Source organism: Cannabis sativa, chromosome X (genome assembly GCF_029168945.1).
Source record: "Cannabis sativa cultivar Pink pepper isolate KNU-18-1 chromosome X, ASM2916894v1, whole genome shotgun sequence".
NCBI classification, from domain to species: Eukaryota; Viridiplantae; Streptophyta; class Magnoliopsida; order Rosales; family Cannabaceae; genus Cannabis; species Cannabis sativa.
Window position 1 is genome coordinate 20,218,500 of NC_083610.1, and position 17,469 is coordinate 20,235,968.

The 17,469-nt window shown below is 31.9% G+C and overlaps 2 protein-coding genes across 2 annotated transcripts; both read left to right on the forward strand.

The window, feature by feature from the left end:
* The first annotated feature begins 3,899 nt into the window (after positions 1–3,899).
* LOC115702974 (uncharacterized protein At4g06744) lies at positions 3,900–5,955 on the forward strand. Its single transcript, XM_030630449.2, has one exon. The coding sequence runs from the start codon at positions 4,225–4,227 to the stop codon at positions 5,710–5,712; it is 1,488 nt and encodes a 495-aa protein (XP_030486309.2). The 5' UTR covers positions 3,900–4,224; the 3' UTR covers positions 5,713–5,955.
* An 8,029-nt stretch (positions 5,956–13,984) lies between these two features.
* Positions 13,985–15,642, forward strand: LOC115702982 (uncharacterized protein At4g06744). Its single transcript, XM_030630456.2, has one exon. The coding sequence runs from the start codon at positions 14,155–14,157 to the stop codon at positions 15,502–15,504; it is 1,350 nt and encodes a 449-aa protein (XP_030486316.2). The 5' UTR covers positions 13,985–14,154; the 3' UTR covers positions 15,505–15,642.
* Positions 15,643–17,469: the final 1,827 nt, after the last annotated feature.

Sequence of the window (17,469 nt, forward strand, 5' to 3'; positions counted from 1 at the left end):
CCTTTTCTTTTTCACTTCAATAAATGAAACTTATAGCTATCTATAATTAAATAAAACAAAAACTAAAAGTAAAAACTAGAAAGAGTCACAGCATACCCATGATCATTCGTACTTACGTCCCTACCTAGCCGGGTTACAAGAAAGGACGGATTCATATAGAAGCGAAGTGGGACAATGGTTTTAAAAAAAAAAATGAAAAAAAAAATATATATACAATTTAATTAATTATGATATATATTAATCTAACGATTATTGACCTACGAATCTCCTATTAGGCAACTCAACCTTAACTTGGTTGGCAGGGTTAGGGCCTTTCTCTCGCTGAGCGACGAGCGCATGCGCGTCCGATTCTAACGTCATTTCCTAAATCACTTCCCATTCAGTTGCTGAAAGATAGAGAAAAGCCTTCACCACGACATTAGTAGTTTAGCCCTTCATGCTTTCCACAGACTTTTTTTTATAAAGATAGAATAAAGGATTATTTCACAAATGCACAAAAACAATTAAAAAAAAATATAAAAATACAGTTTCACGGAATTTTAAATATTTTTACGATTTTTTGATTTTATTTACAAAAAATACGGTCTTTTTATGTTGTATTCTTGTTAATTTGTTGTTGGTTTTTTGTTATTTGTATGTTATTATTTGTTATTGTTTTGATGTTATTTAGATGTTATTTTCATATTACTTTTATATAGTTTTCTGGTTGTTTTTGTGCTGTTTCTATGAAAAATTTTAAAATATATATAAAAAAATCTTTAAACATAAAAATATAATTTTTTTTTTACAAAAAAGAGTGTCTTATGTAATTATCCTATAAAATAAGGGGAACAATACGGAAGATTGGTCTGCACCGCAAAGCTGAGCATTTAGAATAGGGTCGAGAGAGAACTGGTTTGATTCATTTTCTACGTAAGGAAGCATAAAAGTAGCTATGAACTCATACTAAATGGATTTAATATTTTAATTATTAATGGTTAAACTATATTATATATACCCTTTATTTAAAAGTACTATATTATATATACAAAAAATGGTTTATAATTTTTTAAATTAGTGATTATATCAACATATATTTGACTTAATATTTATAATATAAAGTCATAATAATTAGAATTGACATTTTCTTCTGCCATTTGATATAATTTTTGAAAAAAAAAAAAAACCTATTGAATGCCACTTAAGTACTAAATGGAACTAGGTAATGCCATTAATGTGTGTATCGGCAAACTTAATTGTAGACCATAGAATTGTTAGTTTTACGCATTAACTGACTACATAGCTAGCTCTCAATTTAATATTGGTATTTATTGATAGATAATATTAGAGCATTGCTATTAAGTACCAGTAATGTTTAGTACTTTTGCGACATGTCGCGTTGCGATTGGATAGTAATACTCCCTAAAAGTTATTATATTAAATTATATGGGACCCGATACTTAGTTATACCAATAGCGATATTGACACATAGGAGGGTGCTAGACATCACTGGTGCCCTTTAGCATTTCTCATAATATTAACATCATGTCATCTCACAAAATATTATAGCACTCTAGTCTATACTCTAGCAATGCTCTTCTTATTTGCCCCTTAAAAAATGTCTTAAACAATATTAGTAGGAATGCATGAAAATGATGGCACACTATTAGTATTAGTGGCATATTTATGTTGAGGCAACTTCAAAACAAGTCAAGATCGTATATTTGTATTTTCTGTGCAACTTTTGGGCTTAGCATGTGAGGATGAATAAGCCGGCAACTCCTCTTAAACAAGTGGGCTTATTATTTATTTGTTGTCTCTCCTCACACCAATATATCTATCTATGCTTTTCTCTCATATATTTTTTGGTCCGTTCACTAAGGATAAGCAAATATTTTCTACAGCCAATGGAAAATTGAGTGCTCCTTATAACACTAGTGTCTCAATCGATCTTCCCCAATTATTCCAATGTAATTTAGCATACTTGAAGATGATGCCCTAACTAGCTAGTCTGTCTTATGTTTTGGAAAATTGTTGGAGGGTATACTACAAGATAGAGCATCTCGCTCAAAGGCTGTTTGCATGTGTTTTTAGTTTTTATTTTTCAGAATTATGATTTCAAAAGTAAGAATCGAAAATATTTTTTTTGTCATTTTAAAAATTTAATAGTATTTAATACAATTTTTTAAAACTATTTTTAGTTTTTTTTCTTACTAAAAAAAAAAAAAAATCATATTCTACATCATACCATGACATGAAATCTATCCTATCCTGGACTTGACCCGATTTTGGACCCTGACCCGAATCCAGACCCGGACCCAGACCCAAACATCGGACTCAGATCCAAACCTAAACACCGGACCCCGAACCCCGGACTTAGAACCTAGACCCGAATTAAGATCTGGACCTCAGACCCCAACCCTGGAACCGAACCCCGAATCTCAGAACCTAACCCCAGATCCAAACCCAGACTCGAACCCATACCCGGATCTAAAACTCAAGGCTAGGTCAGAGATCCTTGGCCACGTCCAGGTTCGAGGTCTGAGTTTCGGTCTAGGGTCTAGGTCCGGGTCGGGATCTAGGTTTGGGTTCAGTTCAAGTCGGCCTAGTATTCCACCACTTATTAACCCAAGATTCCAGATATTTATTAAATGTAAATGAGAGCGATCTACCAAGGCAAAAATACTATAGATGCAAGGTTGGAGTCTAGGTCCAGGGTCTAGGTTTGATATCTGGGTCAGGTGTCCAGGTTTGGGTCTGGAATCTGGGGTCCGAGGTCCGAGTCTGGGTCCAGGACCTGGTTCATGGTTCGAGTCCAGTGTTTAAATCTGGGTCCAGGTCAGAGTCTAGGATTTTAGTCTGGGTCGAGGTACGGGGTCTGTGTCGGGGTCCAGAGTCCAAGTCCGGGTCCGGGTTTTGGGTCCAAATAATTTTTAAAAATTATTTTTTATTTTTTAAAACTGAAAACATATTTTAAATTATAAAACAAAACAACCCCAACTGTTTAAAATGTTCATACAAAATATTATATTTTATTTTCTCTTTTATCCCTCTCATTCAATAATTTGTTATTAATATTCCAATAATAAATAACTCTAAAAGTTCACAAACTAATATCACATATTATCCACCTCATAATTAAGCATCTTCTTTAAGGCATTTATATTTGAAGTAAATTAGTGATTTTTTTATATAAATTTTTATGTTGTAATAAATAATATATAATATTTTACTTTTCATGTAATTGATTTATATTTAAATTTTTAATATATATACATATATATTTTTACATAATGATGAGTTGGTATTCTTTAGCCAAGATTCTTTACCCAGTCATTAGAAATAGGGAAATTTACAAAAATATTGGAATTTGAGTTAACTTTTACAAAAATACTGTCACACGGAAATCTTTTCAAAAATACTATGTTTTTGTAAAACACCAGTAAAACACAAAGCAGAACAACTCAAAACAACAGTAGAACACTAGTAAAACACCAGTAGAACACCAGTGAAAACTTAATACAGTATACTGCAGTATGAAACTTATAAAAAAATACAATAAAAAAGTTAAAAATTCCGCATAGTAGTATTTTTGTAAAAAAATGACAAAAGTTAGTATACCATGTAAATTTCCCTAGAAAAATATGCAAGGATGAATAAGGGCGAGAGTGCACCATTTTAATTTACTAACTATATTATAAAAAACCAGTAGACAATCAAAAGATATCATGGTTATAATGTTGGACATTCATTAATAGCAATACTCTAAAGTTATTTCAATAATCACATGAATATTTCTTTAATTTGCTAAACTTCTTGGTGTGCTCATTAATTCATTACAATATACATCAATTATTAACTACCAAACCGTACGTATGAAACGATATATATATAAAAAGAGACATTGGCCTCATTAATGAAAACAAAGTGCAACCAGCTAATAACCTATGGATTGGACAAAAAATAAGTTTATTTAGGTTTGCATCTTCTTCTGTATAGCTCGTGATCGTTTGTGAGCCTATTGACTATTCTTTTACTACATATATATATTTTCAATTTTAATTATCTTTTTAGAAGTGTTGGGTTGGAAAGGAAGTGTTGACTATTCTTTCCAAGTAGTACTACCACAAGTCTATACTCTACTACTACGTTAATCACTTCACTCCCACCCTTTTAATTTCATCTATATATATATATTAACATTTGTTTTCCACATTGAGAAAACACAATAATAGTAACACAAACATGAGAATTGCTTCATCATTACTCCTCATTCTATGTATAGTAATACTACTACTCAATGGAGTGCGTAGTAGTGATCCCACATTTCCCCAAAGAAAAACAATTGAAATAATAATAGGAGGCGGCGGCGGCGGTGGCGGTGACGGTGGCGGTTATGCTCCCGCTCCCGCTCCCGACACCGAAGACTGTCCCCCTCCTCCTCCACCACCTCTTTGTGAACCACCGGAGTCGCCTCCTCCGCCGCCTCCGCCGCCTCCGCCGCCTCCGCCACCGCCTCCGCCCCCTCCTCCGTCGCCACGTCCGTCGCGAAACCCAAGGGCCAGACTTGACATAGCACGTAAAACCATTCAAAAATTCAAGCTTCAAATCGATGTAAAATCAGCTCCAAAAGGCGTTCTTGAATCATGGAAAGGTAATAACGTTTGCAAATACAAAGGATTCATCTGCGACAAACGCCCTGACTTTGGGCTACAAGCGGTAGCCGGAGTAGACTTCAACGGATTCAAATTCTCCGGCAAAAATGACATATTAAGACTTAATAACTTCCTTGACGGATTACCTGACCTTGCTTTCTTCCATGTCAACTCCAATAACTTCACTGATGGAGTCCCACGTATCGGCCCTGACAAAATCAACTACCTTTTCGAGCTTGACCTTAGCAATGGCAAACTTTCAGGGCCATTCCCCAATGAAGTTCTCAAAGCAATAAATCTAACATTCTTAGATCTTCGTTTCAATCAATTTTATGGGGAAGTCCCAGAAGGAGTGTTCAAACTCGATGTTCAAGTAATTTTCCTCAACAACAACAATTTCGAGGGTGAAATTCCTTCAAATCTTGGAATCACACCAGCTCTTTACCTCACATTCGCAAACAACAAATTCACAGGACAAATTCCTTCAAGCTTAGGAACAGCCAACACTTCAAAAAATCTCCGAGAAGTTCTCTTCCTCAACAACCAATTCTCTGGTTGTTTACCATACCAAATTGGGAATCTTAAGAGCTTGACTCTGTTCGATGCTAGCATGAATCTCATCACTGGTCCATTACCTCATTCCTTTGGCTGCTTGTCTAAGATTGAGATTCTCAATTTCGCTAATAACAAATTGTACGGTGAGGTACCGGAAAGTGTCTGTAAGATACAGAGTCTCAGTAATTTCACCTTGTCCGATAACTATATCACTCAAGTCGGTCCATTTTGCCGGAAACTTATAGATCGGAAGCGTCTTAATTTGAAAGGAAACTGCATTAGGGATCTTCCCAATCAGAAATCGAAAGAGGAGTGTGCTGAATTCTTCTCTAAGGCTTATCCTTGTCCCAATATGAAGATGATGAATTACATTCCTTGTAAGAATCAGTTTTACCGTAAGTCTTCGTCGTTGACCGGTGTTACTGATGATCACCAGTCTGAGTCTGCCATTGAAGAAGAAGCACCTTCTCCGGCGCCGGCGCCCTCTAAGTCGGTGACTTACGGCGCTTTATCACCTCATTGATCCTAATAATAATAATAATAATAATTATATTATTATAGCTTTGATTAATTAATGGTAATTTCAGGGGATATGTGGATTAGTACTGTTTCATATATATATATTAATAGTTTTTATTTATAGTAGTAATTAATGAATAAATAATCTTTTTAAGTTGTGTATCGAAATTATGTAATCTTATTTTGGCATCTAAAATGGATGTGTGGAATTATGTAAAACAATAAATTAAGGCAAGTCTTATCTCTATTTTTAGCATATAATGAAAGGGGTGTTGATTGAATCAGGATCTCTCGTTAAAAATTGGTATTTTATATTGTGTTAAACTAATTAAAGTTTGACACGTCATTTAATTTTTTATTTATAAAAAAATTAAACTTTAATAAAATCAACAAAATTAGTTAACATATTTAATATAAGTTAGATTAGTTAATGTGCCAAATTTTAATAGGTTTAACACAATATAAGAAACTAATTTTTAACAAGGAATTTTAATTCATTTGGATTAAGTTAAGGTATAGAGTTTAATTATTCTACAATTGGAAGATTTATTAATCTTAAATTCTTTAAAATAATATGTGTTCCGAAGGATAATATATTAAATGCTATAAATTAAATTTTTAATTTTAGCACCTTAAATACTCAATGTTTTTAAAATTTTAATTTTTCTTTAATTTTGTCAAATTCGGTTATTGTCATAAACACTGTAAGACCTGAATTCTAAATTAGTGGGTTTAAATTAGAATATGTAATATCAATTTCTTCTAAATATTTTTTAATAAATTTAAAACGAAATTTGCACTGACGAAACTAGAGGAATATTACAGTTTTATTAATGTTGAGTACTTATGACGCTTAAAACAACTTATAAATTTAAAATTTTAAATACTTATTTCACGATATATCCTATTAACAATTTTATATAACAATTCACAACACAATTTATTAAGTTTATGAGTGCAACTAAATAATTTAATTCAAGTGGTGTATTTTAAAATTAAAAGTAGAGTTACTTTATATATTATTTCTTATTTTATTTTTTTTAAATTTAGTTATTCTAGTACTTTCTTTAATAATTTTTATATGAGTTGTTATATAAATTTTGGTTGTAATTTAGATTGATTCACTATGAAGATTTTTATATTAATTTTTATAAAAATACAAAAAATATATATAAAAAAACCTTATTAAAAATCTAAATAAAAATGCTCTATTATTAATGGTTTCGTTTTCAAAAGAAAAATGTTATTTGAGGGAAAAAGAAGGAGACCAAGACCAAGACTTCTTAGTCTTCGGCTAATGCGCGCTCTCAGTCTATTTTATTATATTTTTATTTATTTATTTTGTTTTGGTGAAAGCGATTAATATATGTATCCCATTGTTATAAAGATAAAGCAAAAATTAGATTTTTCTTTTGCATCACTATACCTACCACTAATAAAGAACTTTTTTTACAAATGAAACATTAATATTATATATTGTAAATTTTAAATTCATATATGATATAAGTTAATTTCATCATGACTATTAATAATATTTACACAATTCATAGTTCATACATTGATTGAGAAAGGAGTGTACGTACGAAGTACCTTTGATATAGTATATATATATATATATATATATATATATATATAGAAGATGTTTCAATGGTTACATTTTTATTGTAACCATTATGGTTACATTTTTTTAAGCCATTGGATTACTATTAAATGGTTGTGATTAATTTGGAAATTAAATAAAAATAAATAATAAGTAACTTGTAACCTAAAAGTGACCTACTCATTTATTTCCTTATAAAACTTTAATTAAGATTAATTATATTTTAAAATTAAATTAATTATAATTATTAATTAATTTTTTGCAATTTATTACTATATAAGGATCTTTTAGCAATTTATTTTTTTATACTTAAATTATTTAAAATTTTATAGCAAAACTTGTTATAATTTAAAATTATACACATATAATTTCATAATTTAAATTTTATTATACTTAATCTTAATTTTAAATTATTACGCATAATTATTTAATTTTTTTTATTTAAATATTTAAAAAGTAAAAAATGAAATAAGTTGAAGGATTTTTTAGAAAAAAAATAGCTGCACTTGTTATCGATTGATTAGCTTGAGGCCTCATACTTAGTTCATATAATTGTAAGAAAATAATTAAATATCATTTACAAATAAATAATTATTTGAAAATTTATTATAAGAAGAGAATTTTAATTTGTGTCAAAAGAAGTTTAATTTTTGTAAAAAAAATAAATTTTATTGTAAATATTATAATTAAATGGCTTAATTATTAAAATAATTCAAGTAAGGATTTAAATATAAATATAAATTGCTAAAAGAGGTCTTGTTAAATATTTAATTAATTATTTTAAGAAAATAGTTAATTATAATTAATTAAATCTAAAAAAGGAAAATTTACCTATTAGTAACCTGCTATTACAGGTTAAAGAAAAATATAACCATATGGTTACAATAAAAATATAACCATTTTTATTCACGTGAGCATTCTTTTTAACTTTTCTTCTGGCAAAGTTATTCACGTGAGCCTATGGCTTATGAATTATAGACAGACTGCAACATTAATTAATATTTTTATCTTTTAAATTTTGATACCATCTAAATTATGTTTTTTAAATTTTCTTTAACTGTTAATTTTTTTTCTTCTAAATTATTAAAATAGTTAGATTTAAATTTTTTTGTCTAATTTTATTAATTTTGTAATTATCCATGTATTAAATTAGAAAAAAAAAATACAACTTCTCGTTAAATGATGCTCTCTAAATTTTAATATTTACTAAATTATCTCACTTAAATTTTAACATGTACTAGATTTAAATTTTTATTCATGTTAAACTTTTTTTTTTCTCAATAAAATTAGATAAAAATCTATAAATTCAATAATCTCAACAATTAAAGAATAATTTTTAACTTCAAGAATATGACTTATTATTTAATATTGTATATGTCAAAATTAAAAAATAAAAATAAAAATTCAAAAATTAACTATATCACTCTTTAATATTATCTATATGTACCTTAGCAGAAAAAAATATACATATCTATATGTACACCGACAGTATTTTGTTTTGGATACAAGTCATGCCAGTCTTTATTTTGGAAAAATCGACCCTAATTTTAATTTTAAATCATTTATATATATATATATATATATATGTTATATATCTTTGCTTTTTATTTTTATATTTATGTTTATCTACTTTTATCTGCCAATAATAATTGGTCGAGAATCTTCATGGGTCCAATTCTTAGCTGGATTTTTATAAGAATCCCCTCTGCCAAAATATATATAGAGCCAACGTTTCAAATAATCTTTACATAGGCACATCATTTTAATTTATTTTATACCAGAAAAATAAAAAGAAACAGTAATTTTTTTTTTTTTTTAGAAAACAACAAGTTTGTTGAACTAAATATGGGGAATTATAAAGGAATTCCCTTTCTTTGAAACAAACGGTCATTTGGTTAGAGGTTCTAACACATTTTGCTAGTCCATCTGCAAAGTAATTTAGACAACACTTAATAGGAAACGATAATTTGCAATCTGATTAGTTTAAAAACAGAGAAAAAGATAAGTAAAACCCAATTAAGGGGATATTTCTGTTGTACCAAAGCACTGACTACACCATAAAATTAAGATAAAATGTGGACTTTACTCCAAGAATTCTGAAGAGTCTACGAAAGAGCACAATGGATTGCACGAGTTTCTACCTCCAAAGCCGATTCAGCCTTGGTGAAACTCTTAGGAATACATGATTTCCTACTTAAAATTCTACATTACTACGCTTTAGATCTTTATAACTTTTTTGCTTGCTTTGGGAAATAAGTATTCAAGCCTTGATCTTTTCTATTACATTACGGGTCCTTTGATCTGACTCTGGACCTACATACTATATTTCCCTAGTTTCATCCTAATGGATCGGAAAATAGTATTTCTCACCATACAATAACTCTTGGGGAGTTATCCCTATTATACTTGAAAATTGTTGTTATAGGAGAATTCTACCAATGGCAAACACTTACTCTATGAACATTTAAATTTCATCATACAAGCTCGTAACGTATCTTCCATGTTATCCGTATTTTGGCTAGGGACACAAGGACTCCCGGTTAGTATCTGAAGTCCATCAATGGGCCCAAAGAAGATATCTTGGGTCAAGCCCAAGTTAGACTAGATCTTCCAAGAAGATATCTTAGTTCTATAATCAGATCAGCTTCCGTCAATGATAGCCTGTCTCTGGAAGCAGTTCTAATACCGTGATTTTGGTAAGCGTGTTCTTAGAAGACAAGTCTAATTTCTCTTTTTATCCAGACACACAGAATAAGAAATTGACTTTCTTAAAATCTTTGCCAGAAAATCGTATTAAACTAAAAAAGGAAATTACCTAAAATAGAGATCAAGTAATTAATTCATAATTAATTGCCCACAATTATAGGATGCTGCATTGACAACTTAATAGTATCCTATCTCGGAGTTCACCCCAAAACATAGGCTACATCTTCGTCAAGCTTGCCTCATAGTAGCTTGATTCTCCACTAGATTCAATAGGTAATTACAAATGTGATTTAAGATTTCAACCACAGAACGTTGGTTGATATTCTCTTATGATTTTCTCTCTGTTTTCCTTTCTCGATTTCCCACTAACTCTATTTTTTTTCTTTCTTTTCTATGTGATATTACAGCTGAGCTTCGAAGAGCTTCTCTCTTTACACTCTCACTCTAAGTTAACTCGCAGGAGATGAAAAATAATTTCAAGTAGATCTCTAAACTTTGATTTATTTATTTATAGGTTGTAAAAGTACTTGCGGTGTTAAGGAGTTTAATTGTTTAGCTGTATTTTCTTCTTATTGGTGTAAATTATTTCTTGTTAGTTTGTTGTAACTGAAACAGTTTAAGAGTCTTTGTATGTATATGTCTGTATTGGACTTGGCCTTCAGGAATACTTGTAATATTTATACAAAGTTTTTAATGATTTTGAGCTCATAAGGGGATTTACACAATAAATTCCACCTAAATCCCTTTATGAGTGATGATACTAATTCATACTCTTAGGGTCTTAGCTTGATGACCACTAGGGCCAGTTTCCTTTGTCAATCCCTAGCAAGTTCATACAATGCTTGAACTTATCTCAAGTTATTCCTTTACTTCCCATATCAGCAAGGCTATGTTCAGTGAAAACTTTTTCCACTGTGACCTCTCCCTGAGTCAATTTGTCTCTGATAAAGTGGTATTTGATCTCATCATGTTTGGTTCTATCATGAAAGACAAGATTCTTGCAGAGATTAATACAAATCTGGATATCTTAATAGATTATAGGAACACTCTTAAGTAGGTTGAGTTCCTTTAGAACACCCTTAATCTATACAACCTATTTGATAGCTTCTGTAGCAGAAACAAATTCGGCTTCTGTAGTTGATAGAGCAACTATTGGTTGCAGCTAAACTTTCTAACTTATACAATTTCCCTAATTATAATAGGCAGAGGTGGATCTTATCACCAACATAATTTAAAATCCTTACATCAAAGATGGGTTTTGTGATTTTTTAACACTAAACAAATATCTATAGTTCCTCCTAGGTACCTAAATATCAATTTCATAGCAAGCCAATTTAATTTTCCAGGGTTAACCATATACTTACTCAGTACACTTATAATATAGGCTATCTCAGGTCTAGTACTTACCAGGCTCTCTCTTACCCATAACCTGTAGCCTTTAGTACCTTCAGGGTAACCCTAAAAAATACATTTTAAAGCTTTAGGCTCTAACTTACCAATGCTTTGGTGTGCATAAGCAGCACATCCAAAGACTCTCAAATGTGACGAGTCTATTGGTTTACCAAACAACCTCTCTTCTAGAGTTTTAAACTCCACAACACTTGATGGATATTTGTTGATCAAGTAAGCTATTATAAGTACAACCTCCCCCCAGAAACCAGTACCTAGCCCAACTTGAAACAACATGCATCTTGCTTTGTTTAGGATAGTTTTGTTCATTCTTTTTTCCGCACCATTCTGTTGTGGAGTTAGTTTGACGGTTCTGTATCTTTTAAAATCTATCCTTTTGCAGTATGTGTCAAAGATATGATTGCAAAACTCTAGGTCATTATTTGTCCTTAGAGTCTTGACCTTTTAGTTAGTCAGGTTTTCCACTAAAGTTTTCCAATCTTGAAACTTAATAAATGCATCATTTTGATGTTTTAAAAGAAACACTCAAACCTTCCTAAAGCAATCATCAACTATAAATAATAAATAACTACAAACCCCATGTGTATTAATCTTTTTTGGACCCCATAAATTGGAATGCACATATTCTAGTATATCTTTAGATTTATGTGTCCTAACCTTAAATTTTTAAGTCTATGAATATGCAATGCTCATAAAAATCAACTTTACTTACTTTATATTTGCACAATAGTTTATGTTTACTCATTAGTTACAAATCTCTTTCACTAATATGCCCTAGCCTTCAGAGCCATAGGGTAGTTTTAGAATCCTCAAGTGAGTTTGTTGTAGGGGTGAAAATCGGTCGGTTATGGTCGGTTTTTAAAATTTTATAACCGACCGGTCGGTTACGGTTTTTATTTTACGAAAACTGTAACCGACCGTTTAGAAATTATAACCGTATAAAACCGACTGTACGGTTTTTGGCAGTTTTAGGCGGTTTTGACGGTTTTTTGGTTAAACTATTTTTCTATTTCCAAAACCGAAACTGACCGCCAAATTTGGTGATGACGTGGAGCCGAAAATTCGGTTACGGTTTGGTCGGTTTGATGGTCGGTTTTGGTTTTTCAGTTTTTATGAACACCCCTAGTTTGTTGTTGTATTGTGGTAGTTTAAAACTAGCTCCCGTTTTAGATAGTAGTGACCTTTGTAGACTCAGCCAACCCGAACCCATAGACCAGCGAGCCCGAAACCCGCGAACCCGAACCATTTTACGGGTGGGGTCCGGGTACAATTTTTTGAACCTAAAACCCGCGAACTCAAAACTCATGAACCCGAAACCCGGTCAACCCACCCGATGTTCACCCCTAACAATAACAACACAGATTGATGAGAGTTAGGGTTAGAGAAAACAAACAAAAAAGGAATTTGAACACATAGATTTGATGATCTTGAAGTTCATCCAAGAACATGGGCTACGTTTCTACCAAGCTCTCCTAAGAGTAGCTTGATTCTCCACTAGATTCAGCAGGTAATAACTAGTGTGATTTCAGATTTAAACACAAAATTTTGGTTGATAATCTCTTATGATTTTCTCACTATTTCTCTTTCTTATGTATGTGATTACAACTGAGCTCTGAAGAGCTTCTCACTCTACAATCTCACTCCAACTCCAACTCAGCTCGCATGAGATAAAAAAACAGCTCAAGGTAGATCTCTCAACTTGGATCTATTTATTTATAGGTTGTAAAAGTAGTTGCAACAGTTAGGGAGTGTAGTTGTTGTTGTAATCCATTTCTTGTTAGTTTGTTGTAACTGAAACAATTTGAGAGTCTTTGTATTGAGTCTGTACTAGTCTTGGCCTTCGAGCATACTTCTTTGCAATGCAGGATGGGTCTTCTTACCCCATTTACATTCCTCCTTGCAAAGACAAAATTCTAACTTTAGCTTCCTGCTTGATACACTAATTGGCTTGAAAAAGTTTCATGAGATCATGCTGAGGTAGCTCAGCATATTGTAGTATCGACCCAATAAAAAGACTGATTATCTATGTATTGTCATTGCTTTTACAAAGTGAATGAAAAAATATAAATATTTCCAACTTTGCTTTAGTGCGAACTATTTTATAGTTGGAGAATCTAGTCCTTTATTTCATCATTTATATGTGGATATGATGTGTTATGAGAAATGCTAAAAGGTACTAATAGTATCTAGCATCCTCCTACGTGTTAATTTATTGGTCCAACTAAATAATGAGTTCCATATAGTTTTAAAGAGTATCGCTAGCCATTCACAAAGTGATACGTTTAGAAGGCATTAAACACTACTAGTGCCCAATAATATATGGCATTAACGTTTGAAACAACACAGCCCACTAATTAGTACATATAATAAGCCAGGTACGAGTGGCGCATTATCATGCAATACATAAATATATTGTATTCCACAAACTAATTATATGGTCAAAACATGTCTACTATTTTTAGCATGCTATATAAATAGACTATAGATGCAAAAATAATGGACCATATAATCAAAGAAAACTTAATTAAGGGCGTGCAAAATTCATATTCACACTCACACACACACACACTCTCACCGGTTTCATTCCACTAATTAAACAAAATAAGAACCATGTGCAATATGTCTTCATTATGAAAGTATTGCACATTAACCACACCACTTCAACTACTATATATATATGTAAAACACTATATGTAATGTCTATTATGATTGATAAATATATTTCAAATAATGGAAACTAACATTCTACAAAATATTATCACCAGACATTGTTTAGTCCAAACAATTTTCTTCATCTCTGTAATTCTCATATGTTTCCCAAAAAATAACCAAGTAATCTGCCACGACAATAATCAAGCTCAAGCCCCAGCAACATGTTCATGTGCACCACCAGAAATAATACCCGAAGTAATACTAAGCTTCCTCGACCAAAGACTAGCCGTGGTGTACCCAATCATACAAACATTCAAGAACACAATCACTTCAGACCCCTTTGGAGTAACCAAAACATGGGTTGGATCCGATGTGTGCAGCTACACCGGCTTCTACTGCGATAACCCGCCCGATAATCTCACCGCCACCACCGTCTCCTCCATCGATTTCAACGGCTTCAACTTGGCAGCACCAACTCTAGATGGCTTCATAGACCAAATCCCTGACTTAGCACTTTTTCATGCCAACACCAACAAATTCTCAGGCATAATTTCCCCGAAAATCGCAACCTTACAATATCTCTACGAGTTAGACATAAGCAACAACAACTTTGGGGGGCCTTTCCCAACTGTTCTCCTAGCCATGACAGGTCTAACTTTCATAGACTTACGTTATAATTCCTTTACAGGAGTTGTCCCACCACAGATCTTTCAACAGAGTGTAGAAGCTCTGTTTTTAAACAACAACAACTTTATTCAAATAATCCCCGAATCCATTGGCTCAACACCAACAACCCTTCTCGTCTTGGCCAACAACAAGTTCATCGGACCGATCCCGAGAAGCATAGGAAAAGCCACGAGTTTAACAGAAGTTTTGTTGTTAAACAACTTGCTTACCGGTTGTGTCCCCTACGAGATTGGGTTCTTAAGAAACGCCATACTTTTCGACGCGAGTAACAACCTTTTGACAGGCCCTTTGCCCTGTTCTTTGGGGTGTTTAGAGAATATTGAGGTTCTTAACTTTGCTGGAAACTTACTCTATGGTAAAGTACCTGAGGTGATTTGTGAGTTGGGAATGTTAAACAACTTTTCTCTTGCTGATAATTATTTTACCTACGTTGGACCCCATTGTAGGAGGTTGATAAGTAATGGGGTTCTTGATGTGAAGAATAATTGTATCCATGGCGCTGGTTTATCTGATCAGAGATCAATAGAAGAGTGTGCTTTGTTTTTCATGAAACCAAGGAGTTGTTTGCACCCATCTTGGTTTACTTTTCTCCCGTGTAGGTCTAACCCTCATGATCATGATCATGGTCATGATCACTCGGCGCCTTTCAAGCGTCCTGCTCTGCCTCATCATCCACATTCCAAGAGAAAATTGTTATCTTATGATGCCCTTTCTAGGCATAGACAAATTGGAGTTAATTAATATGTAAGCAAATGAAGTTTCATCATAATAATTCTGTATGTATTTATATGAAAGGTAAAGTTGGTCAAAGAATTTTGCGTGGATTCTATGAATGCCATTAATTAAAGAGTAAAGACCATTATAAAGATTTAACCAAAACCCATTTGCATTAACAATATTTTATATTTTTAACAATGCTCGACACTACCTTGATATCATATTGCACTACAAAAATATGGGTTTTTATTGGTGCATTTTTGCTTCATTTTGCGCCAATAAAACTTGATAACTTTTGCTGGCCCAAAAATTCTTCTAAAATATTGTTGGCAATAACTTATAGCTGAAACTCTTTATGTGGATGATAAGATTATTTCCACGCTAGCAAAAATGGTCAATACTGACGGCTTTTATCCGCGACAAAAACTACATTGCCTGAATGAGGTTTTATTTCAAAACCAATTGGCTATGGGAAGAGTAGTTCATTCATCTTACATATCACAATTTATTTGTACACATTAGCAATGTGGACTGGTGGCACTTTCGCTCACAACGGATCACAAACGACTTTTTCTTTGGACCGGTGGCACTTTGGGCTCACGACGGATCACAAGTGGCTCTGATACCATGTTAGAATTTTGGATAAGGTAAATGGGGTTCCATCTCAAAACCAATTGGCTATTAGAGGAGTAGCCCATTCATCTTATATATCACAATTTATTTCCACACATTAGCAATGTGGGACTAGCTCTAATAACCTAGCCATTTTCACTGACGATTTACACATCGACAATGGTACTTTTAACGACATAATTAATAAAATGTCGGCAAATACTCAGGTCACTACTTTTTGCTACTTATTACAGAAGTCTTTTTAAATTTACTGTCACTAGTTTTAGTTTTGGAATCGTCCCCAAGTTCCAGAATGAGCTCGGGATTATTTTTTATGATATAAAGTTTTATTGTCTAGCTTTCTGGGAGCTGCTATATCTCCCTTGTCAGTCGCAACGTTAGTGATGCGACTCATGAATTTAAACATACCCTTAGGATCAACTGTAAGATTTCTTAGATGGAAGATACTTCTCCACTTTCTCAGTGAAGGCTTACCTTTCTAACCTTTAATGGTTTATTTTGAGCATAAAAGAAATGGGATATAATATTTATACTCTCAACAATAGAAACTTAACATATAAGTATACTTATCACATCATATTAGATTCTTTTCTAGTTTTATTACTCTTCTTGTCTCGATATTGATATATTTTTTCTTTTCTAGATTAATTTGTTGGTGGGACAAAAATACTTTTAGGAATTTCTTTTTTATATTAAAGTTTTATTGTCTAGTTTTTTAAAAGTATCTCTTTCTTATTGTCTAATTTTCTAAAGGTATCTCTTTCTTATTGTCTAGTTTTCTAATGGTTCGTTTGGAATGCCGTATTAGGTCGTATAGTATTGTATTGTATTATATTGAATTGGATTATATATCATATTTTTATATAATACTATGTTAAACTTTAATTTATACTAAAATATTATATATTTAGGTGTCCATAAAAGTTAATACCACATATAGTTTTACATAAAAATATTGCATAAAATACAATTCAATATAATACAATACAATACAATACGACCTAATACGGCGTTCCAAACGAGCTCTAAAAGTATCTTTTTATAGACAGTAATTTTTTTTTTTGGATGAAATGAATTTTTTTCACTTTACTTCTTAACATTCTTTTCTCCAACTTATAACAGTTACCCTTACAATATATATAATAGGTAATAGAAAATTTGGTCATTTGTACTTTTTTTGATCTTCCAATAGGAGATTGGAAATTCTCAATCCTCCTACCGAAATTCTTTGGGCAAATTGTTATTTGTAATCTGTACCCTTTTTACACGATACACTCACATAATATTTTTACATTCTTACCAACTTTTTCTTCTATTTAAATGTTTACGGTCTCGTGTTGTTTCAATGTTGTTTTC

What these genes read in the sequence shown, in the direction of transcription:
- LOC115702974 (XM_030630449.2), top strand. Translation starts at nt 4,225, where the DNA reads ATGAGAATTGCTTCATCATTACTCCTCATTCTATGTATAGTAATACTA.
- LOC115702982 (XM_030630456.2), top strand. Translation starts at nt 14,155, where the DNA reads ATGGAAACTAACATTCTACAAAATATTATCACCAGACATTGTTTAGTC.